The sequence below is a fragment of the Saccopteryx bilineata genome, chromosome 3 (assembly GCF_036850765.1).
Source record: "Saccopteryx bilineata isolate mSacBil1 chromosome 3, mSacBil1_pri_phased_curated, whole genome shotgun sequence".
NCBI classification, from domain to species: Eukaryota; Metazoa; Chordata; class Mammalia; order Chiroptera; family Emballonuridae; genus Saccopteryx; species Saccopteryx bilineata.
The window spans coordinates 148,808,341-148,832,280 of record NC_089492.1 but is presented as its reverse complement, the minus strand read 5'-3'; the positions used below and the strand labels follow the sequence as shown (position 1 = coordinate 148,832,280).

Sequence of the window (23,940 nt, the reverse complement as noted above, 5' to 3'; positions counted from 1 at the left end):
CTGTAGTTGAGAACACTACCTTCAACAAGAGCCACGGGAGCAGGACACACAAACACCCTGTGCCTTCCGATGTGACGACGCACTATGGAGGACACATGTCACTCTGTTGGCACAAGTGGTAATGAGAATAAGGCCCATGGATTACACAACATTACTGTAACATTGTTACTGTCTGATTTTGATGACTACACTTAGCAAGAGAATATTCTTAGTCTCAGGAATTAGTAAGAGTAAAGGTGTGTCATGTCTGTACTGTATGTCCATAAACTTCAGAAAAATATGTGTACATAGGTCCAAGGGGGAAGGTCTCAGAGCACATGTGACAGAAAGTTGACCGGGGGACTTAGATAGCAGACAAGAGGTTTCTTTGTAGCATTCTTGCAACTTTTGTGTAGTCTGAAATTATTTCAGAACAAGTTGTAAGAATAGCCTGGATGTGGAATGATGAGGCTCCTACCAGATGGAAGGGAGGGGGCGTGATGTGGGGCAGTCACAATGAGTCGCAGGGGGAAAAGGAACATGCAATGGACTTGAGCTCACTTGTGCCTCTCACTCCCGCTTCCTGGATTCAGACTCCACAGATCTGTGTGACTCGCTGCCCCACTGCCCTGACGTAGTCTGACCACATGACAACTACATAACAACTTCCTCTATTGCTTAACTGGAAAAACAGCTTTACAAGCTCGTGGCAATCAAAGGCCAACACTTCAGAAAAGGAACTATCATGGCATTACAGCAAATAAAGATGCTGAATATTTAAAATGCTAACATCCGTCATAAAGCAGCACAGTGTAGGACGCTCTCGCTGAGAGGTAATTAATGGCTTCTGTGTGAAGCCAGCACACAGTCAACACATCACTTTCCCAAATGGCTTCCCGTTTCCTCCCAGGTTTCTCCCCCACAACGTTAGCCATCAGTGTGACTGCAGACAATGGACTCTTTACACTACCAAGGCAGGATCTGTGGCTTTGGGGGGTCACTGCCCTGAGTTTGAGAGTCTAGTGTTTTGAACTAGCTACTTATAAAAATCTGGAAAACATATTTCTCTCCATTTTATTATTTTATTTTCTCTCCATTTCAGAAAAATCAGGTTATAACCTAGAGTTTTTCTGCCTCTATTCCTCTACCCGGTATCCCAGCCAACTTAGAAATGAGTCCTTCATATTAGCAATTGCACTCTGGCATTGATTCACAATGATAAAATATAGCAAAATACTGCAGTGAGATTTACATTTATTTTAGTAAACACAATGAGAACAAATAGGTCACACATCTCAGAAAACAGACACGACCATCTTAAACCGCAACAACATTGGGAGGAGGGGGAGGAAGGACAGGACTTGATAGATGCTGTCATCTTACCTTCAGTGGAGAGACAAGGGGATGAAGACGACCCAATGGCCTGTGTCTCATCTGCCTGTGACCAGAACTGCTTCACCCTTTCAATAGCTACATGAGGGGATGGCTGTGCTCGCCCCCTCAGCCCACGTCTTATCACTAACCCCCTCAGGCCACCATGGAGGTCCGTCACCCAGACCTATCTGGACATGCGCAGGGAAGCTTGGCAGAGTCACTGGTATTTCATGTAGGGTTAACGAGACACTTTTACACAATATCCTTAAACACAGTGGCTCTGTGGCCAGAAGCTCTGATCCAGACCCTGGGATGGAGTGTGCTGATGTATCTTGGTGTCCAGGGCTTCCAGACACTCAAGGCACCAAGGCCCAGAGCCTCATCTCTCAGGCAGCCCCACTCAAGTCTGAACTGGTCCCAATGACATCTATAACCTGGTTCTAGACAGGGAAGGAGGCAGGCCCAGCCCACTGGTCAGTCCCTTGCCTAGACTCACCCTGACTGCCTGCTACGCTCACCAGTGACCTTCTCCTGTTGGACTGTGGGCACAATCCCAGAATCAGGATTTGGATCTCTCCGGCCCACCCTCCCAAAAAAAACCTATATATATACCCCCACCTCAGTGTGAGGACTGAGATCCTGCACATATGGGGCTTGTTCCTCCTGAGTCCCTCCTCGTGCAGCAGGAGAGCCCAGCCTGGCCACATATAATCACAGTAATGCCCCTGCAGAGAAACCATGGCGGAGGAAATGGGGAAACAGTCACTATCCTGACACGTTATAGAACAGTCACTCTTACAGAAAACAATCACCGTTTGGGATCTAGGCTGAGAAGAAACTTACGTTTTGTGAACTGATATGAGGCAGGTATAGGATGCCAAGCATTTTGCCAGCTAAAGACAATAAGGAGCATAAGAAATTCCTAAGCGACAGTCCCCGTTTAATGACAGTATCATAACTGCAGAAAAATTTCCATCAAACACATACCCTCTCTTCCACAGGAAGGTATGAGGACACTCCAATGTGACTTTTCTGAAAGTCCCTAAACCCGTTAAGGAGTTTCAACGCTGATGAAACGAAAGACCCTCTTGTATTGGGAAACTGTCAACATGTGTTTAAAAAAGCTTGACAGGCATTGGTTAAGTATATGGGCAGGAAAGCAAGAATGATCAAAAGCAATGGAACAGTTCACATCCACTCACTCAGCAACAGCACTAACATTCAGTGCAGGACAGAAACACACTGGGGTACCCTAAGCATGACCTCCCTCAGAAGAAGAAAAGCTTTAAACACAGCTTTAAGAGGCAGGTACTTATAGAAAACTACAGCGTTCAGAAACAAAGGAGCCAAAAGGGAAATGACACAGTAAGAAAGAATGGTATTAACAATTAGTGCCTACAAAATATGATTTAAGTGTCTTCCTTTTAGGTAAATCAACAGAAACATCTTCATATATAGTTGCTTGGGAAAAAATTTAAACCAGTCAGAATTACACGATATCACACACTGGCTAGTGAGCCCCTTACAGAAAATAGTCAAACACTCTCTAAGAGCCCCATTTAACTCTCAGAGTTAAAGGCTACATATTTTTAAACGTCTTCACGGGAAAAAGGTGTCCAAATGGTAACATATACCGACACTGGGCATAAGAGAAAAGAAACTCTATCTACAGAATAAGAGATAGGGCTTTATTTAAAAAAATGAAAGAAAGAAAAAAGACAACAGCACACCTCAAAATTTTAAGTGGTTGTCAACTTGGGGTAAAAGTTTTACACTCCAAATTACAAATTATTAAAAAAATGGCCTCCCAATCCTGCTCTCACCCGTCTCCAGTAAATCAAAGGATCATTTCCTTGGCCAAGGATGGAAGTCATTTTAACTTTGATCCAAACTGCCTAAAATGGGGTGCAGACATGTGTGATACGGACTGAAAATGATGTTAACATTTATGTGGGACTATTTCAAAGCATATAAATAACCCCCTTTTTAGCCTGATGGTTTAAGGTTTGTGCTCAGGAACCCCTCTGCCCCCTCATACTGGGTTCTGCTGAACTACCATCACTTCAGTTCAACCATAACAAGTAGAAAATGGGAAAGGAGGAACAGTGGGAGGTCACACAAAGGCAGTACCTGTCACTTTTCAGCACCAGCATAGGATTACTAGTCATTTATGTTATATGGCTGGGAGAGGGAGGGTGTGAGGAGAAGAGGAGTAAGTAAGAAAACCTCATTACCCTCCGTGGGTAATAGGCGTTGAATTCGTCTCCAATCCGACGTAACTCTTGGGCGATCCACATCTCTGGGCGCAGGTCCGCAGGGAGGGCCTGAAACGGCCGCATGGCTGCACCAGAACAAAAACAGAGTCACATGGTTTCTATGGGTCTCTTAGATAGATTCATGGGCAGCAAGCCCCTCTTCCGTGCGCATTCATTTTTCTAGAAGCTCCTAGACTTTGAGAACTACAATAACATTTCATAGATCATCGTGCACGTCTGCCATGTAAGTCTAGTTAAAGATTAGGGATATGGAATAACTTCCTTCCTTAAAACTGGAGAGTCATCATTGCCAAATTCAAAATTTCCTGGCAGCCCTGACTGGTGGCTCAGCGAATAGAGTGTCGGCCCGGGTTCGATTCTCAGTCAGGGCACTCAGGAGAAGTGACCATCTGCTTCTCTCCCCTACCTCCAACCTCTTCCCTTCCCTCAGACAATGGCTCAATTGGTTCAAGCACGGCCTGGGACACCAACGATGGTGCTGTTGGAGCACATCTGCTTCAGGCACTAAAAATAGTTTGGTACTTGAGCATTGGTCCTAGATGGTGTAGAGAGGTAGATCGTGGTCGGGACACATGTGAAGTCTGACTCTCTATCCCCCCTCCTCTCACCTAAGGAAAAAAAAAATTTCCTGGCCAATCAATCACATACTTCCACTTCAAGAAGGCAAACACACACAAAAATGGTACAATAAATACCACTAAAGAAATACACTGGAAACACAGAATATAAACACTGCAGTTGTCAGTAAAATAACCACTTTGATCTTAATACAAGGTAAAATTCCTAGGAAAAACTTCAGACATCACAGAGGATGCTGAGGTGAAATGGTTGTTAGAATAAAAGTGAAACCTGAGAAATGGCAATAGGCAACCTGAGTGGCTTGTTTCTATGGAAGTGGGTGCAGTGACATGGCTGTCTTCACGAATGCTACCACAGGGCCAATGAAAGCTCAACTGCATGTCCCGTCTCAATATTAACGCAGCCAACAGCTTTGAGTCTGCAACCCCACACAGGGACAGAAAGTGTTTTCGGTGCAAAGGCAAAGCCCTTTTTGGTGAAGAAAAGAGGAGGCTCCCTTTACATTAAGCCAGTGGTTCTCAAAGTGTGCTCCAGGGCGCACTGGTGCACCCTAGAAGATTTCCAGGTGCGCCCTATGGTATTCCAGAGAAATATGCTGGGGACCAAAAAAAAAAAAAAAAAAACCAACAGGGTTTTTGGAGTTTAGATTTTTGGGGGACAGAGGTGTGGGGAATTGGCTGTAAGCTGACAGTCTGCCTAACCCCCCACTTCACTTGCCTGATTAGGTTGCAAAAGGCTGTTAAGCTGTGGTGCTGGATTGTTTACACTACCCCCCATGTTCCCCAGAAAGACTGGAGGCAAGTTTCTTCTATCCTTTGTTTGGTGTAAAGTTAAGATGATATGTATGGTGGGGGGTTTCTGCACTCAACACAATTAAGAGTAAAAAGAGGAATTGTTCAATGAATTGACGAGGAAATGAGTTTGCCTTTCAAATAGATGCCCAAACATTGAAATCGCTAGGGCACATCAGGCTCATGTTTCTCATAAATGCAAGAATGAAAAAACTTAACATATTCGTGCCAGGACCTGCCGAATTTACTAAATCTCACTAAGAATGTATCTATCTATATAAAAAGATAACTTTTTTGTCATTTTTTTAAGCCCTCTTTTTTACAAATTCTAAAAAGCATAACTCAAAAAACGTAACATAAAAATGTTTTTTAATGTCAGAGTAAATTTAATTTTGCCGTATTTATTTCATTTAATTACCATAAAAGCACGCTTGGACTTTATATTTTTTTCTTTAATATTTGACTTAATTATTATAACATATTTCTTAGAAATTTGTATATAGCACGCCTACAATTATTGGTAGGATTTTAAATGTGCCCCGACTTCAAAAACTTTGAAAACCACTGCATTAAGCTGTCACTAATGCCCACACCCACTCGTTAATGGAACCATTAAAAGTCATGTGACAGCTAAAAACTACAGGGAACAAAATGCAAGTCATTGCACCACCCAGTACCCAGGGAAGCCGGCTCCACATGCCGCTGTCCTCACTCCCAGGGCAGCACAGAAAGATGGCACAGGAAGCGATGAGGCTCAAGGGCAGAAACCGCTCATCGCCTGCAACATGTTAACTTTTTTTTTTTAATTTTTACATTTTATTTAGAGAGTTAACTTTAACACAGTGACATTGATCAACAAGAGTACATAGGTTTCAGATAAACATTTCTGTAATATTTGAACTGTTGATTATGTTGTATACCCATCACCTAAAGTCAAATCATTTCAGTCACCTCATATTTGTCCCTCTCAACATCCTGTCCTCCAACCCTTCCCTCACACCCCCTCCCCCACATAACCACTTCACTTTCATCCACGTCCACGAGTCTCAGTTTTACATCCCATCTATGTGTGAAATCATACAGTTCTTAGCTTTTTCTGATGTACTCATTTCACTCAGTATAATGTTCTCAAGGTTCATCCATGTTGTCATAAATGCCACTACATGATAACTTACTATTAAACTGAGCACACTGTGCTCACCGTTATACACGCATGTTCCATTTCAACCACTGCAATGTATTTAAAAACCTACAGTAATCAGCTCTTATGAAAATATGCATATAACTTCCAGCTTTGTATTTTTGTTAAAAAAATTTTTTGTATCTTATCTATTGTTATAAATAAAAGTGATCTTGACTCATAGTTTCTATAAAAGCACTTAAAAGTGAATGCTTTAAAGAGTTTTAACCAAGTGTTCTCAAAGCTCCTGCCCCATCCTATCTGTCCCCCAGCTCTCAGCCAAATGAATTCCACAGCGATCCCACAAACGCAGCTCCCGGGGTGGGGGTGGGGAATGCGGGAGAGGGTGAGCACAGGTGAACTCTCACATTCTCACATCCTCTCTGGAACACCCGCACTCTGAGGGAGGCCAGAGGGAAACTGTTTGGAAAGGAAGACATGGCAGAGGGTATAAGGGCTGAAGATGGGGAACTTAAAATAAGCCAGGTGCCCTGGAAACATACATCCAAGTACATAAAAATCACTTTGGGCAGGCAGATGCAAACTGCCCACATCTGCAGGTAGCCAGGCCAACCGGTGGGACACCTCTAGGTCACTTAGAGCCACCATCACCCACCTCTTCTGGGCTTCACAACCCACTAGGCACAGTTTTAAAACAAACCTGTTTTCAATCCTAGAGTTAAAAATGAAGAAAATGACAACTATCCAAAGAAAATCTGTGAAATACAGATTGTGTTTTATAAAGATAGTAAACTGGTAAAAATAGCTGCAAGTAACCTCCGATGCTTAAAAAATCAAAGATAGTCACTAACTTATCAGCAGCTGTTTGAACACCCACGTGCCAGAGACTGTCCTAGCAGGTGTTCCGGGCACAGCAACCTAAGAAGCCAAGACCTGCCCCCAGAAAGCTTACATTATTGTGGATTAAATGCTATTTTAACTCCATGCTGTTTCCTCTGGACAAGGACACTTGTAAGTATACTGTACTTGATATAACTACTCCCCCAGTTCCTTTCCCAGCAGTAGTGGAAGACTGTAACACGTGTATGGTTTGAAAGTTTCTGTCTGGCTCCTGCTCAGGCTGGCAACCAGTACACCCCACAGCCAGTCCAGGCAGAAGTCAGCTTATACAGAACAGGGCCCAGAGGTCTAGGGAACTGGTCAACCTGGCCAGCAGCTAAAAAGAAACACGGTTGGCTCAGTGGTAGAGCGTCGGCCTGCTATGCGCAAGTCCTGGGTTCGATTCCTGACCAGGGCACACAGGAGAAGCGCCCATCTGCTTCTCCACCCCTCCCCCTCTCCTTCCTCTCTGTCTCTCTCTTCCCCTCCCGCAGCCAAGGCTCCACTGGAGCAAAAGATGGCCCGGGCGCTGGGGATGGCTCCATGGCCTCTGCCTCAGGTGCTAGAATGGCTCTGGATGCAACAGAGCAACGGCACAGATGGGCAGAGCATCACCCCCTGGTGGGCATGCCGGGTGGATCCCGGTTGGGCGCATGCGGGAGTCTGTCTGACTGCCTCCCCGTTTCCAGCTTCAGAAAAATACAAAACAACAACAACAACAACAACAACAAAAAAAAAACATGGAACCTTGCTGGTCAAATCCAGCTGTTCCCCTTAGAGATCAAGGCCCAGCTGCTTTAGGGAAGAAGGTGAAGGAGATAAACATGCATTTCTTTTCTATGAAAAAAAAAGTTCAGTCGCTTAAATAAGTTATAAAATAAATACACAGACAGACACACCCCGCTGGGGTGAGGCAGGGTGATGGGAGGTGGTGTGTCTGTGTGCAGCCCGGGACCTGCGTGCCACAAACTCCCCACAGGACTCTGGTGCAGGCAGGCTGAGATCAGACCCTGGGAAATACTGAGCAGAATGGGAGAGGTCCCGGAACCAGACATGTCTTCAGAGAACATTTATGAGTGAGGAGTCACAGTGCCAAGGATAATGGATTAGATCAGGCTGAGCACACACCTACTGGCCAGGACATCAGGTCAGGGAGAGAGCTGCCAACCATACCCCTAAACATGCTGCTGTCTTAAAGGTGATCTAGGGGAGGGATAGACAATGTAAATTAACTTCTTCAGAGGAGCCCAATCTGTTGGAGCTACTCGGACAGCATCTATCAATCACCATTTGGCTTTTTAAAGAACTAGGCCCAGCCTGACCTGTGGTGGCGCAGTGGGATAAAGCGTCGACCTGGAAATGCTGAGGTCGCCGGTTCGAAACCCTGGGCTTGCCTGGTCAAGGCACATATGGGAGTTGATGCTTCCAGCTCCTCCCCCCTTCTCTCTCTCTGTCTCTCCTCTCTCTCTCTCCCTCTCCTCTAAAAAAAAAAAAAAAAAAAAAAAAAAAAAAAGAACTAGGCCTTTTTTTCTTTCTTTTTTCGAGAGGCAAAAACTGTTTTGGTTCCTTCAGTCTATAAATCTAAATTAACGACCGACACTCAGCCTGTAATAAAACCTAGCAAATATGTACACAGACTGTATGGTTATAAAGATACAAATTCTGTTATGAGTAACTTAAGACATCTTATTCCTATATTTTAAAAGAGCGGACAATCTCAGGTAACAGTACGTTTTTAAACATAAATTCCAAGACTATTTCTGAAGTAACAAAATATATTCTCTTTTCGAGGGTAGGAGCTCTTCCTATCATTCTTTAAAATTTTTTTCTGTGAGATCGAAGACTATGTTCTAGGCCCTGGGGATATAGAAGTAAACAAAATAGATGGAAATTCTTGCCCTCATGAACCTTACATTTCAATTAGAGAGATACAGACAATAAATATAAATAAGCAAATTATAGAGCAGCTTTAAGGTGGCACATGCTATGGCTTAAAATACTAGAACAGGGTGAGGCAGAGCAGGAGGGTTGGGGCCATGGTCAGAATAGATCTCACTTTACAGGGTGGTAGTTAAGCAAATATTTGAAGAATATATAGTGAAAAGAAAGATAAGAATGATGAGACCCACATTAAACAGATTATAGAAACAAAGTGTTTTATAATAAAATGGCTGAGAAGCTGAGTTCTGTTATGGAGTAAAAGGTCCATGTAACTCATTCTTCACTGGGAGGTCTGAGAGATGATAAAATATCTAAAACTTAATTACCATCTCAACTGTTAATCACTTTTTGAAACCCAGCATTTACTGGTCACATCATTTCCTAAGGGAAAAAAAATCCATGAGGTATATAATTAATCCATTTTTCTATATTGAGGGGGTAGGTAAAAAAGGACATTTGTCAATGCCACAGAACTTCAAGTTACTAAAAGATGTGAGTTATTTAATGAACAGACTGTTCTGGTTCAGCTACAGAACTATTTTCCAACCATACAGTAATTTCAAACCTTAAAAGCTCAGCCTCTGAAAACATTAATATTGTGGTTAAGTGGCTGATAGTGAAATTAAGCTGGGGCTTTCGGGAAGGCTTTCTGTAGCACTGCCTGCTAAGGTGGGAAATAAAAACCCAGACTGTCAGTTCACAATGAGCCCAACATCAGTCAGCCAAAACTTCTGGTTTTTACTGAACGCCCAACTGCTTCAACACCACTGTTACCAAGGCAGGTGTTTAAAGGCACTGAGATTCACTGCCACTCTTTTGACACCCAGGTGTCCCTTCCTCTGTGGGGTGCTGTGAGAAGCCATCTAATGGGCTGTGCGTGGTGAAGGATGGCATGACACACCTGCATTCCCACCCCTGTTGTCTTGGCTCAGGGATGGGACCAGTACAGCTCTCACTCCTGAGGGGTGGTGGCCATTTGAGACCGTTTGAGTCCCCATCACATCACTACAGAGTGTCAAGGGCAGAACCAAAAACCATATTAAGATTCATAGAAACACTCTACACTGTCTTCAGAAGCTCAGTAATTTACAAATACTGGGCAGAATCAAGATTAGATTTTAAAGTGACCAACATGGATGAAGCTGTGACTCAATACTTGTCTCAGAACTGAGAAAGGATGCCTGTCCCCAGAAAGACATAAAATGTATGACTTTTGAGAAATCACTGTTTTCATTTTAAATACACAACAGAATATACTTGGGTAAATAAGTGAACTCAGCAGGGACTATGGGGCTGCCCACTTTTACTCCCTGAGCAGAGTCTGATTTAGCCAAAAGCTATAAAGGACTCTCTAAAGCAGTGGTTCCCAAACCCCAGGCCGCGGACTGGTACCGGTCTGTGGGCCATTTGGTACCAGTCTGCAGAGAAAGAATAAATAACTTACATTATTTCCGCTTTATTTATATTTAAGTCTGAACGATGTTTTATTTTTAATAAATGACCAGATTCCCTCTGTTATATCCGTCTAAGACTCACTCTTGATGCTTGTCTCGGTCACGTGATACATTTATCTGTTCCACCCTAAAGGCCGGTCCGTGAAAGTATTTTCTGACGTTAAACTGGTCCGTGGCCCAAAAAAGGCTGGGGCCACTGCTCTAAAGAACCATTTCTTCGTAGGCTCTCAAACCAGCACTAAACTAATTCGAAAATAATTACTCCAAAATGTTCAGAGGAAGCACTACCTTGGCAGTTGGTCACAATCATGGGGATAAATTAAAAACCCTGGGGTGTTTGTTTACCCCAATAGTCTACTTACTTAGGTGGGCATCTGCAGAAAGATTGATTTGCTGAGAATTATCTACAGCTGTCACCTGCTCCGGAATCCCAACTGAGCCACAGGGGAGGTGAGCCACAGGGAGGAGGGCCACTGTCGTCATGGGAAGTTGTACTGCAGTCAATTCTGCAGATTCACCCCCAGTTCTATAGGTTCTGACGTCAATGAGCCAGAACCCAATTTTATACACACTTCTTTTCTGCGGGGTCTACTTCTTTGCTTGCATCGTTTTGTGTTTTTGGATAAACCCTCTATCAATTCCATGGAGCCACTGAATGAAAATGAAAGTGATTAGAAATGAAATAAAGCGACAGTAGTGAGCACTATTGCTCATGAAGTTCCTACTCAGCGCTCCCTGGTACCCAGTGTCAAGTGTGGGTGGTAGCATGAAGCTGAGACAGTGCTTTATGAATACTACAGGTGTAGGACGGAATACTACAATGGTGAAGTTACAAGACGTAGCCAGTGTTTCTCTATGTACTCTTGTGACATGCACGGCCATTGCTTTCATGTGGCCATGAGTTAAAGGCCAAAAGAGCCTGCTTTGATTAATTTCCAGGCTGGCCATGTAGAAACTGCCAGTAAACCAAGACTGTGAGGCCAGAAATTAGCGTTCAGCGTCGTTCCCCTCCCACCACCACCTGTCTCTAAAATAAACTGAAACTCTAAAAGCAGGTCAACCAACGTGTTTGGCCTTTCTCTTTTACTATTCAGGATCGGAAGACCTCGTTATCCACTCTGCTTGCATGGTCTCACACATGTTTACATTATTTGCTACAAGCCAGTGACATGCCAAGAACATACCCGGATCGAAATTTATGTTCAAAGACGTACCCAGCTAACTCCTGGTGACAGTAAAGCCCAGCATCTCACACCAGGTGGAGGCGTGTGCCAAAGCCTCTGCCCCTGACATGTGGTGGGGTCTGGCCTGGGTACCTACTTCGCAGACAGGGCACTTTTCCCCACAGTATGACAGTCCTACCTGATGGGCACAGGGTGCTACAAAGTTCTTCCTCGCAGGGAACTATAATATTCCCTTACAACCACGACCCCAATCTCAATTCTGTCCCCTGGGGCTACAAAGACAGTCTATGATCCCTCTCAATCATTACCTTGCTTTTTAATCAATGAAGCTGCCACTACCATTCCCAAACCTGGTCCTGAACCAGCTCCTTCAATGTGCCTTCTACCACAAGCACTGGGAAGACCCTGCATCACCACTCTGGTCCCCTTGTGCTCCAGAACCCTGCTGTTGAGAGGGGCACGTTGCGGGGTCAGCCCTGAGTCAGGCGAGGGTGTGACACAGAACACGACTCTGTCCTGCTTTCCCTCCACTGACCAGGGCAGCTGCGGCTTGATTTCTATAGTCCTGGGTTCCTGCTGGACTAGAGAATTTCACTGCCATCTTATTCTGAGAAATAAAAATAACCCCACACTCAGTACAGTCAAAGGAAGACCAACTCTGAGCTGTAAGACAGTCATGAATGCTGAACCCCTTCTCCTGACAGTGCAGACAATGTCCTGTACTGACAGTTTATTTCATCATTTACTTTACCACAACTATAAAAACAAATGCATTTTAGAGAGCCTTTCAAGTAAATATGCAACTCTGGACATTAATTCACTTAAGACCATTCCTCAGAAATAAACTGTTAAAAGATGTGAAGTTACTAGCTTTTGTTAACTATACTGTTGTTCTTAGCCAAAAATCAGATCTTGGGGAGGAAATGTAAATTTAAACTACAAATATAAAAATCCTTGACTACAAAGTAACTGTGACTTCCTCTATGAAATTTAACACTGGCCACAGGAAACAGGTGACAGAAATCTCTTCGCCTACATTCACATTAAGGGTCTTAAACATCACTGCATCTGAGCTCAATGATAGTGAAGACCAAGGCATGGGGCAGAAACAGAATTCTAAACAGCTACATCTTAGACAGCTTTTAAATTAACAACTGTAAAAGTCTGCCAATTTCATTTACTCAGTGAAAATGACAAGGGTATATGCCAAGTACAGCTCTGCCCAGCTGACACAGATGCCCAGGGAGTGGTCACACAGCAGGATGGGGCATGATGACCTCTTTCCTTAGATTCACATAAACGCCAACTGCCTCTCTCCCCCAAAATTGTATAAAGGAGAAACAAATTTGACACTTCAATTCCAGACACTATTTTATAAAATCACAAAGATGTAATTGTCATGTCTGAGCACTTAATGGTTTATAAATATTTGTCCTCAAAAGAATATGTCTGTCACAGTTGGGCTGTCTGACTCCTCCCTAGAAAACTCACAAAACATGAGCGTCCTGACCAAGTACACGTGTGCTGAAAGCGTGGAGCCCACCTCTAAGGGGCACAGGCGAACGCAAGCCCAATCTTTTGTAGAAATACATAATAAAAAGAAATTAAAACACTGCACCAAACAGAAGGAACCAGGAGGCTGCAGCTGCACAGCACCTCAGTGGTACAGTGGGAGGCTGGTCAGAAAGGACAGTCTGAGCCAGTTCTCTCACCCAGGGACCAGTCTGTACTAATGCACCAGTGAGGCCACCATCTAACCTCTGCTCAACGCGGCAGTTCCAAGGGAGGATCCCAGGCCCAGTCTGCAAACCACAAAACGTCATGTAAGTGGTTGTGCTCTTTGTCCCCTACAGGAAAAGAATGGAGGTTTTCTATTAGCACCAGCACCATTAGCACCAGCACGAACCTAAGATGTGGAGAACCCTCTGCAGACTGCTGGTTTTGAGGGTCTTGTATCTATCTGTTCAGGTTCACATTCTTCCTCCTCCCTGAGACCCCATGACTGAGGGCTGCTGGCCTCACTCATACTCAACGAAGTGGACTGAGAAACCCACTATGCAAAACAGATGACACCAGGGCTGTTCTCATTTAGTGCAAGCCCCCCACCTAACCCGCTCCAGGGCCCACAACCCCCTCTATCAGGACAGGACACGGGTCCCGGTCAGGTGGAGGCATTTCCCCGGGGGGCTGTAATGGGTCACTGGAAGGACCAAGACTGGACTGGGTCGCCTGATGGAACTTTCCACTCCCACAGTCATGCCATGCTATCAGGAAAAAGGATTGGAGAGAAAACAGAGCTTGCGCAGTCTGTGTGCCAGGCTTTCTGTACAGAGAACACATTTCTAAACTCCAAATGAACATGGTCAAATCCACTGACAGGAGAGGGAACTATCTCAATGGACTGAACATTACCCGGTTCTCATCAAACCTACAACTATTTGTTCTCCTCCTATACACCAATCCATTCTCTGAAGTTGGCCACTTGTTCTGACTAGCTCAGCAGAATTTATGCTCAGGTAAAGTAAAATTGAGGTCTATAGTCAAAAAGTTTAACATAGTATATATCGTAAAATACTACTATATACCCACAATTCATACTTTGTGTAAAGAAATTTCTCAAGGGACTAAAAAACAAACAAGAAAAGAAACCTTTTGGTTTTTCCTGTAGCACTCTCACTCCCTAGAAAAATAACTCACTCCAACTGAGCCGTCAGGCTCGGCTACACCAAACACCTTCACGGATGCACGTTTATGAGAGAAAGGCCCCCCTGCTCAAGCAAAGCGTCTTACAAAGTCTCAAATTATTTATTAAGTCTGTAAATAGCTTAAATCTATAAATTAGTTATACTAAAATGTTTTAGGAATTGGAATGGAATGCATCCTCTGGTCCAGAAATGTGAGTTTTTGAGGGGAAGGTCCCAGAGGAATTCAGTTGACAATGATACAGAATCTATTTCTGTTTTAACACACACACCCTCTAGAATTGAAATGGTTGATTCCACTTTTTAAAAATTTTTGCTTCAAAACCATTTGTACTCCTGAGGGAGGGCAGCAAAGCCCAGGTTAACGTGCCATGAACTGCGCTGAGTGCCCCAGGCAGGGGAAGCCCTGCTCCAGCACCAGATGCGAACCTGCTGACAAACCAGGTTCTGTTTTCTCGTTTGGACAATGGCACAAAGCCCCCACTCTCAGGTTTGCAACTACAACCCTTGCAGTCAGCTGGCCTGTGTCTACTGTGAATGCAGAAATGAGAGGAAAGGAAACATGCTGGTCCTCACCTCTGCCCCAGGGCTCACACCAGCAACTGCTCAGGGCCGGCCCTCCTAGCACTGTCAAACCACAATTCTGCTTACAAACCATGCATCTGGTCCACGGCAGAGAACAGAGGAACGCAGAGTGAGCCTGGGTTTCCCACAGAACTCACGGGACACCAATTCATTCCAAGCAAACACATAAAACCCTTATAACCTTTTTAGCTTCATATTATCACAAAAGGGGTTCAACTTGTCCACCAGGGAAACATTATCAGCACTGACAGCTGATCAGTCTGTCACCCCACAGCACATGATGAAAAGTCCCAAGTATTTAGTTAACAAACTCAGAAGCAAAAACTGCAATTTAAATCAATGATGACCAATGATGGCTCAGAGAAAAGGGAGAAACTGTTTTAAATTCTTGATTCTGTTCGAGCAAAGAATGTTTCTGATATTAAATCAATAAGCAATTATTGCCCTGTTATGAAAACAGCTGCACTGTTTTGATTTCAGGAAAAAATAGTTTAGCCTGTGTCTCATGCCTCCAGACCTCCTCCTCCAAATACACACCTTGAACTAGAGTGGAGTTTCTGTCAAATGGGCAGCGTTCCACAGGTGTCCCAACGTGGGCCCAGACAGAGAGTCGGCCAGGGTGCAGGTTTCCAGGTGTCACTCCATGGCCCAAAATTTCCCACTGAAGCCAGGGTTCTGTTCAGGGTGATGTGCGATTCACTGGCAGATTAGGGGTCAATGGTACCCCTCTCACCCTACCAGGCCAGTTTCTAGGAAAGACTTTCTTCCTTCTTCCTTGCTTGTTTTGGGACCTGGGGATTAGACTTATGGTAGCATTTCCAGACGAATTCCCTTCCCTGTGAGCTTCCTGTGCTCCTGAAATGACAGCTCCTTGCTGTGGGAAGGAGAGAACATTTCATCACTGTCATGCACCCTGACCCTCTGTGCCTGGGATGGGGCACGAGGGGCAAGGGGAAAAGAGTGCAGTCCTACCAAATGCTTTCTTTCCATCAGCTTCCGGGAAAGCTCCTCGTGATCTCGAAGGTAGGCACTTCCATCCTCACTTGATGGAGGACGACACGGAAATTCAGAGACTCAGATCTGCCCAGGTGGGTGGCTCAGCAGGTTGGGGGATGGCTGGGATCCCATCCAGACCTTGCAGAGAAGGCAGCCACAGCCGTGGATGCAGAATCCACCTAGGACCCCAGCAAGTGGAGGTGCTTCACATATAAAATACTCATTTTGCTAAGATAAAAAGCAAATCCCCAAAGAGTAGATTAGGGGGCTCACATCCACCTGCAGTAGTACTGGGGATGGCCAAAGCAGTGACCTCACTTGGAGGAAATCTCTACCAACATAAAGGCCTTGGCAGTTAAGAGTGAACCACACAAATAAGACATAAGTGACACGCTGACACTGCTAAGCATGCCAAAAGTGAAGGTTAATGGAGAGCAAAATTTAAAACATGTATTATTTACTAGATTTGTTCCACTATAAAAGCAGGTTGTAACAATTTTGCAAATACAAAACAGCATACAGAAAACAAACACCTGTAACCTGAGTGCAAAAACATTCATTATTAACGCTTTGATATACTTTCCTTCTAAGGTTTTTGTTGTGCTTGAAAACTTCTTGAACATGAAATTGTGTTATGGATGAAAGGTTTATGCCCCTCTCAAACTTCTATATTCAAATCTAAGCCTCAGGGGGATCACATTTGCAGAGGGGCCTTGGAGTGATTAGTTCACAAGAGTGGGGCCCCCATGATGGGATTAATGTCCTGATAAGAAGAGGATGGAGAGCCACCTCGCCCTTCCCATCCTGCGAGGTCACCAGGCAGAGGGTGGTCCTCACCAGAATCTGGCCAAACGGGCACTCAATCCCAGACTTCCAGTTTCCAGAACTGTTTAAATGCTATTTAAGCCTCCAGTCTGTAGTATTTTTGTTACAGCACAAATGGACTAAGCCTTAGATATAATCAACAATTTTGTAAACTTTTAAACTGTAAACATTATGCCAGAAGCATTTCCACATGTCACTATTCTAACACCAATAGGATGATGGCACCACGGAGGAGGAGGAGTTTAGAGATATTCCCAGCCCAGTAGGATGGTCAGTAGTTGTTTACCTGATAGAAATGAGGCTGTGATGAACCCTCTGGTACAGTTTGTTAACATTTTCTGCAAAAGAAGGAACTACAGGTGCACTGCTCTGTATCTGTAGAGCAGGGCTCAGGGTGATGGCTGGTAGCCCAGCACCCAGCACAGCGCAGAAACCAGGCCTTGTGGTCTTAAAGAATAGACATTAGGTTTGTGTCAACAGGACCTCCACAGAGAAAAGAAAAGTTTTAGGTCACATGCCCAGCACAGGTCCCAGCCACTAAGCAAGCAGAATGGCCAGAGTATAGTGACCAAAAGAAGGTAAAAGAGGCCAGGAATTTTGTCACATAATGACTATGTCAAGAAACTGAGGATGACCCAACAAAGAAGGAATTGAGACAGCGAGTTCTTGTGTGAGGCTGACTTAGGGACCGGAGTGATCGATGGGGAGGTCCCATCCCAGCACTGGTAAGTGACCAGACACCAGGGCTGTGAGGAGACTCAAGCCCTGGGCAAGAGCTCTAATCAGTGGCTTTCAAGGCAGGCAGGAAGCAGGGCATCAGGTTGTCAGCACATGCACACTACACATACCCCTAAATTTAAAACAAGATACATCAAGGAATGATTAATCTTTTTTTTGTCCAATCATCTGAAACCACAGGACTTACTATTTTAATAAGAAGTTCCCTATAGCACATAGCATCAGACTGAACTACACTTTGAGGACCTGTTTGTGGGCAACAATGTAGTTGTTGTATAACCCACTGACACACCTCCAGGACACCACACATGGGGTCACCATGATAGATACTATAGTTATTATTTGCAAAGAGTGGTCAGGATAATGGCTATATCTCTTCCTAATGTTAGAAGTCTTTTATTCCAGAGAAAGTAAGAATAGAGTGAAAGAGGTGATTTCTAAATTTCTGAGTGCACTTTACAACCAGAACCAATCACTACCAATCATAAATAGTTACAAGATGGAGATTTCCAGTTCCACTCAGCTGCCCCAGGTCCTCCCTTTAGGACTAAAAGCCCTGGACACAACAAGCAAGCAAACATTGACAGAGCAAAAGGATGGTGGGCTGCGTGGGGTCCCGGTTTCCTCACTGCCCTCCACACACCCAGGACAGGGCACCATCGCACTGTGGAGGCCTCTCCTGGAGCCCCAAAGGGCACTGGGAGAAAAAGCCCCAGGACAGCCTGTTCTTCCAAAGGTAACTTGGCAATGGAAAATCTTTTTGGCAACACCTGCCTGACTCCAGCCAAACTGTGCACCGTGGTTTCAGGATGGCGAGCAGAGAGAGTTGGTCTCCCAGCAGCCCTAGTCCTGCACAGCTGCTGGCACCTCTCATCCCACCACCAGGAATGTGAGGGTGGGCAGTGTCCGCAGGCTAAGCAGGTTGCTGATGCCCCAACCCCTGAGTGGCAGAAGCAGGAGAGATGATTCCACAAACCTGCCAGAGAAGTATTAGAGGGGATGCTGATCACCATACATGGTCCCCACCTCCCCATGGTGGGCCAATGATGCCTGATTCCTCTTCCAGGGTGGTATTCATGGGTGCCCTCCCAGCAACAAGATGAGCCTCCACCCTGACCTGCATGAAGAAGATTAAAGGAGAGCTCCCGCCCCAGCATCAGGGGTGGGAACAGGGCAGTGGGAGGCAGGATTAACTGGCTTCTGCTTCCTCCCCCTGGCATAAACAGGAAGCACTGGGTAGCTGAACTTTAACATCCCAAACCCCCCACTCTGTAGCAACAAGGCCTCCAGTCAGTTCTCCACGGGTTTCCCCCCTTGCAGGGGCCAGGGAGCTGAGTATACACTCCAGTGGGACACAATGAAGCAGTGCAGGTCGGTGCCTGGCTTTTGCAGGGAAGGACCGGAGGCCAAGGGGGGATCTGAACTTCCACTTTACCTGACAGAAGTAGGCAAAAAATTTAGAATTGAAAATATAATTAAAGAGAAAAAAAACACACAAAACTTCAATGGATGGGCTCAGTAACAGTGGAAGGGGCAAAGGACAGAAATCAGTGGACAAGAGGGCAAACTGATAGAATTTGCTCAGTGTGAACAGAGAAAATATAATGAAAAAAACAGAGTTAAGAGACCTGTGCAACCACAAAGTGTGAGGAAGGGACTGAAATGTTCAAAGACATAAAGGCTGAAAACTTCCTAAACTTGGAACATAAAACTATAAGAAGCTGACTGAACCCCAAAAAGGATAAACCTAAAGAAACCCAAGAAACACTATTATTAATTAAATTTCTGGAAACTAAAAGACAAAGGAAAAAAGTCTTGAATGCAGCCAGACAGAAATGACACATTAGTTATAGGAGAGGAACTCACAGGAGGGCAGACCTCTCAGCTGAAACTGTGAAGGTCAGAGGCAGCGGTATGTTTTTCAAGCATTAAATATCTATATCTACATCTATAAATCTAAATCTATATAGGTATATATACTCACACATATACATATATATAAATAAAAACAACTGCCAATGGTGAATTCTATGTCCAGTGAAAATATCCTCTAAAACAAAAGAGAAACGAAGACATTCTCTGACAAAGGGGAATTAAGAGGGCTGCTGCCAGGAGGCCGATCACTAAAGAATGACACAGGGAGTCCTCTAAAAGTAAAAGCAACAGAAGGCTGAGCACTCCAGAAAGGAAAGAATACTGGAGTGAAGAAAAATGGAAGTGATAATAACAAACTAGCCTACTTCTCATGAGTTTCCTAGCTTATATTTGATGATTAAGGCAAAAAATATCACATCACCTGATATGATACTCAACGTACATGAAGGAAATAGTTAAAACAACTGTAACTGAAAAGTGAGGCAGGTAAAGGGACCCAGCAGAAAGTAAGGTGTTTACACTCCAGCTGAAGTGTTGATGCCACTGATTCCAATGGATTAGTATAGGTTACATCTGTGTATCATTATATCTAGAAAAACCACTAAAATGATCATACAGACCAATATACTTAAAAACCCTATAAATAAATCAAGATGAACTTAAAAAATGTTCAAATAACCCACAGTAAGGTAACAAAAATGGAAAAAGAGAAAAACACAAAGAAACAAAAAAAATAAAATGACAGAGCTAAGCTTTAACTTACCAACAATTACCTTAAATGTAAATGTCTAAACACACCATTTAAGGACAAATTTAGCAGAGTAAATTTAAAAATGTTATGTAAAGACATGCTGCATACATAAAACTTAGTTGAAATACAACAGATGTAAGTCGGAAGTGAAAAGATGGAAAAAGCTACAGCAGGTAAACATTAATACACTTTAAAAAAAACACAAAAGGAGTAGCTATACTAATATCAGATAAAATGGGCTTTACAGCAATGATAAAAAGATGACTCTAATAGGAAGACAGAACAATTATTGGTACCAAACAACAGTACCTCAAAATACATGTGGGCAAAATCTGATAGACCTTAAAGGAAAAATAGACAAATCTACCATTACCATTGGTGGTTTCAACACTGCACTGTTAGTAACTGACAGAAGTACTAGATAGAAAGTCAGTAAGAACTGAACTGGATGAAGAGAAAGGAAGAGTAAAAATTGGTAAAAGAAACATCAGTAACTTTTCTTTTTTTTTTTTTTTTGTATTTTTCTGAAGCTGGAAATGGGGAGAGACAGTCAGACACACTCCCGCATGCGCCCAACCGCGCCCAACCGGGATCCACCCGGCACGCCCCTGCTCTGCCCACCAGGGGGCGATGCTCTGCCCCTCGGGGGCGTGGCTCTGTCACAACCAGAGCCACTCTAGCGCCTGGGGCAGAGGCCAAGGAGCCATCCCCAGCGCCCCGGCCATCTTTGCTCCAATGGAGCCTCGGCTGCAGGAGGGGAAGAGAGAGACAGAGAGGAAGGAGAGGGGGGAGGGGTGGAGAAGCAGATGGGCGCTTCTCCTGTGTGCCCTGGCCGGGAATCGAACCTGGGACGTCTGCACGCCAGGCTGACGCTCTACCACTGAGCCAACCGGCCAGGGCCTAGTAACTTAAGATATGCAGATGACATCATATTATTGGCAGAAAACAGTAATGACTTGAAACAACTTCTGATCAAAGTGAAAGAATGTGCCAAAGCAGGACTGCATGAGAACATCAAGAAGCTAAAAATCACAATTACAGATGAAACACACAACTGTGACACAGAAAACGAAGACATAGGAATTGTTAGAACTCTGCTTACCTTGGTTCATGCAGTCTCCAATTCAAATGGAGACTGCAGCCAAGAAATCAAGAGAAGGCCAAGACTCAGAATAGCAGTAATGGAAGAGTTAGGAGAAATCATCAAGAGCAAAAATTTGTCAATAGAGACCAAGGCTGAGACCATCCACTCCCTGGTATTCCCAGTTACTATCTACAGATGTAGTTAGACAGTAAAGACAGCTGATAACTGAAGTTGTCCTACTCTGGGCACATCATAAGAGTCCAGATTCTTTGGAAAAAACAATGGTGGGAAAAACATAAGGAAAAGAGGAAGAACAGATATGAGATGGAGAGACTCCATAATAGAAGCTGTAGGCATGTATAGGAACTGAGCAGGACTGCAGAGGACAGGACACTGAGGACATCACTCATTCATGAAGTCACCAGGAGTCTGAGACAACTCAATGGCATGTAACACATACATAATGCATGAAAAAAATTACCCCTTGACCAAACAGAATTTGTGTCAGGCATGCAAGGTAATCAATGCTCAAAATCAATCAATGTAATAATGCACCTTATCAAAAGGCTCACACATAAGCAAACTCAACCATATCAACTCATGCAGAACAAGCATTAATCAAACACCCTTTCCAATAATAAAAATTCAGTAATCAAGGAGTAAAGAGAAATTTCACCTTTTTAATAGAGCAGCTACAAAATACCTATAGTTAACATCGTATTTAATGGTTAAAGACTAAAAGCTTTCCCTCTGTGACTGGGAAAAAGGCAGGGATATCTGCTCTCGCCACTGGCTAGACGATCCAGCCAGGGCAAAAGGGCGAGAAAAACAAGTAAAATGCACATGGATCAGAAAGGAAGAAATAAAACTGCCTCTATTTACAGATTACTAAATTGTCTAGGTAGGATGCCCAAGAAATTTACAAAAACCTTTAGAATTAATGAGTCCAGCAAAGCTACAGGATACAAGATCAACATAAAAATGAACTATTTCTACATATACTGCTCACAATAATTAGGGGACAGTTTATCACTTCATATTCAATTTGAAATATCCCCTAATTTTTGTGAGCAGTGTATTAAAAATGAACATGTGGAATGAAAATTAAAAATACAACACCACTAATAATTGCTCCAAACTAAATGAAATCTAACAAAACAAGATCTGCATATGCTCTAAAGTTCAAAACCTAAATATTTGAGGAGGCCTGTCTATGGATTGGAAGATATGACATACCATATTTTCGCTCCATAAGACACACGGACATTTTCCCCTCCACTTTTGGCGGGAAAAAGTGTGTCTTATGGAGCGAAAAATATATTTTATTAAATATAAGGTCTACCGGAAAGTTCTGTCCGTTTCTATCACAAGTTTCGACATGTAAGCACATGTTTATTTGGCACATGTGTGCCTATTTTTATCACTTAATGTATACAGACTGACGTAGCAAATTAACTAAAACAAAGTTGATTCACGATAGTCTTGTGTGAAGCGATAGTGTACCCATGGCTACTGATAAAGTTCATTTACGCCACTGTAATTTTTACGAATTTCAACAAGGATGAAATGCTACAGAAGCATGTAGAAATTTATTGGAAGTGTTTGGTGAAGGAATAATACCGACTATCACTTGTTTTTGTCCTTACAAAATTTTTTGAAGGGCAAAATATTCAAAAACGAAGAAGATATCAAACAAGCACTGGTTCAATTTTTCGCATCAAAAGATCAAACATTTTTCAAAAATGGGATATACAAATTGCCCTCACGCTGGCAAGAAATCATTAATAATAATGGCAATTATATTATTTAATAAAGTTTATTGACGGTAAGAAAAATTTGTATTTTGTTTTATTCCAAAAATGGACAGAACCTTCTGGTAGACCTTATATATATATTTTTAGACCTTATATTTTAACACACCATTTGGTTCAGAATATTTTTTTTCTTATTTTCCTCCTTAAAACCTTAGGTGTATCTTACGGTGCAAAAGATATGGTAGTTAAGATGCATATTCTCCCCAAAATTGATCTACTGGTTTAACACAATTCCTATCAGAATTGCCTGTCCAAATCCCAGCAGCAGGTTTTGAAGACACAAACAAGCCTATGCTAAAATTTACCTGAAAAGGCACAGGACCTAGGCTCAACAATTTTGGAAAATACTGAATAAAATGTGAGGAATTTCTCTACTACCACGACCTAGCACATAATCTCAGTAGTGACGATGGTGTGGTGTTGAAGGAGGAACTCAAAACAAAGTATCCAAAGGAAACAGGCCTATAGGAGCATGCCCACTGATTTCTGACAAAGCTACAAAAGCAGTTAGAAAGTAGATGACCTTTCCAACAGACGGTGCTAGAAAGAACACTGACCTAAACCTCACACCTTACAAACAAATTACCGCGAATCACAAATCTAAATGTAATAAGCAAAACTATAAAATTTTTAGAAAAAAGAAAAACACGAAGCAAAAATCTCTGGGACCGGGGGCTTGATGGAGTTCTGGGACTGCAGACTAGAAACACGGTCCCTAAAAAGAAAATCTGATTAACTGGACTACATCAAATTAAAAACCTTTGCTTCAGGAAATTAGAGGTTTAAAGACAAGCTACAGGTTTCTATCAGGTCGATAGTGACACTGATGCACCTACACTGGAATACTCCTTAGCAACAAACACTGAACAGCCACTGACACATGTTGTGGATCTATGCTGAGTGAAAAGCGCCAATCTCAAAAGGTCACGTATACTATGACGCTATTTCTAGAGCACACATGAAATGACAAGT

The 23,940-nt window shown here is 43.4% G+C and overlaps 1 protein-coding gene across 6 annotated transcripts in view; it reads right to left on the bottom strand.

The window, feature by feature from the left end:
* BCL2L11 (BCL2 like 11) overlaps window positions 1-23,940 on the bottom strand; it is a 45,406-nt gene that overhangs the window by 12,731 nt on the left and 8,735 nt on the right. For 4 of the 6 annotated variants that reach the window (XM_066267707.1, XM_066267704.1, XM_066267706.1 and 1 more), the window contains one exon: window positions 3,588-3,694. In XM_066267707.1, the coding sequence (XP_066123804.1) occupies window positions 3,588-3,694 (107 nt within the window). Of the gene's footprint in view, window positions 1-3,587; window positions 3,695-15,430; window positions 15,760-23,940 lie in introns of those variants that run through there. The other 2 variants (XM_066267703.1, XM_066267705.1) reach the window with 1 other exon arrangement.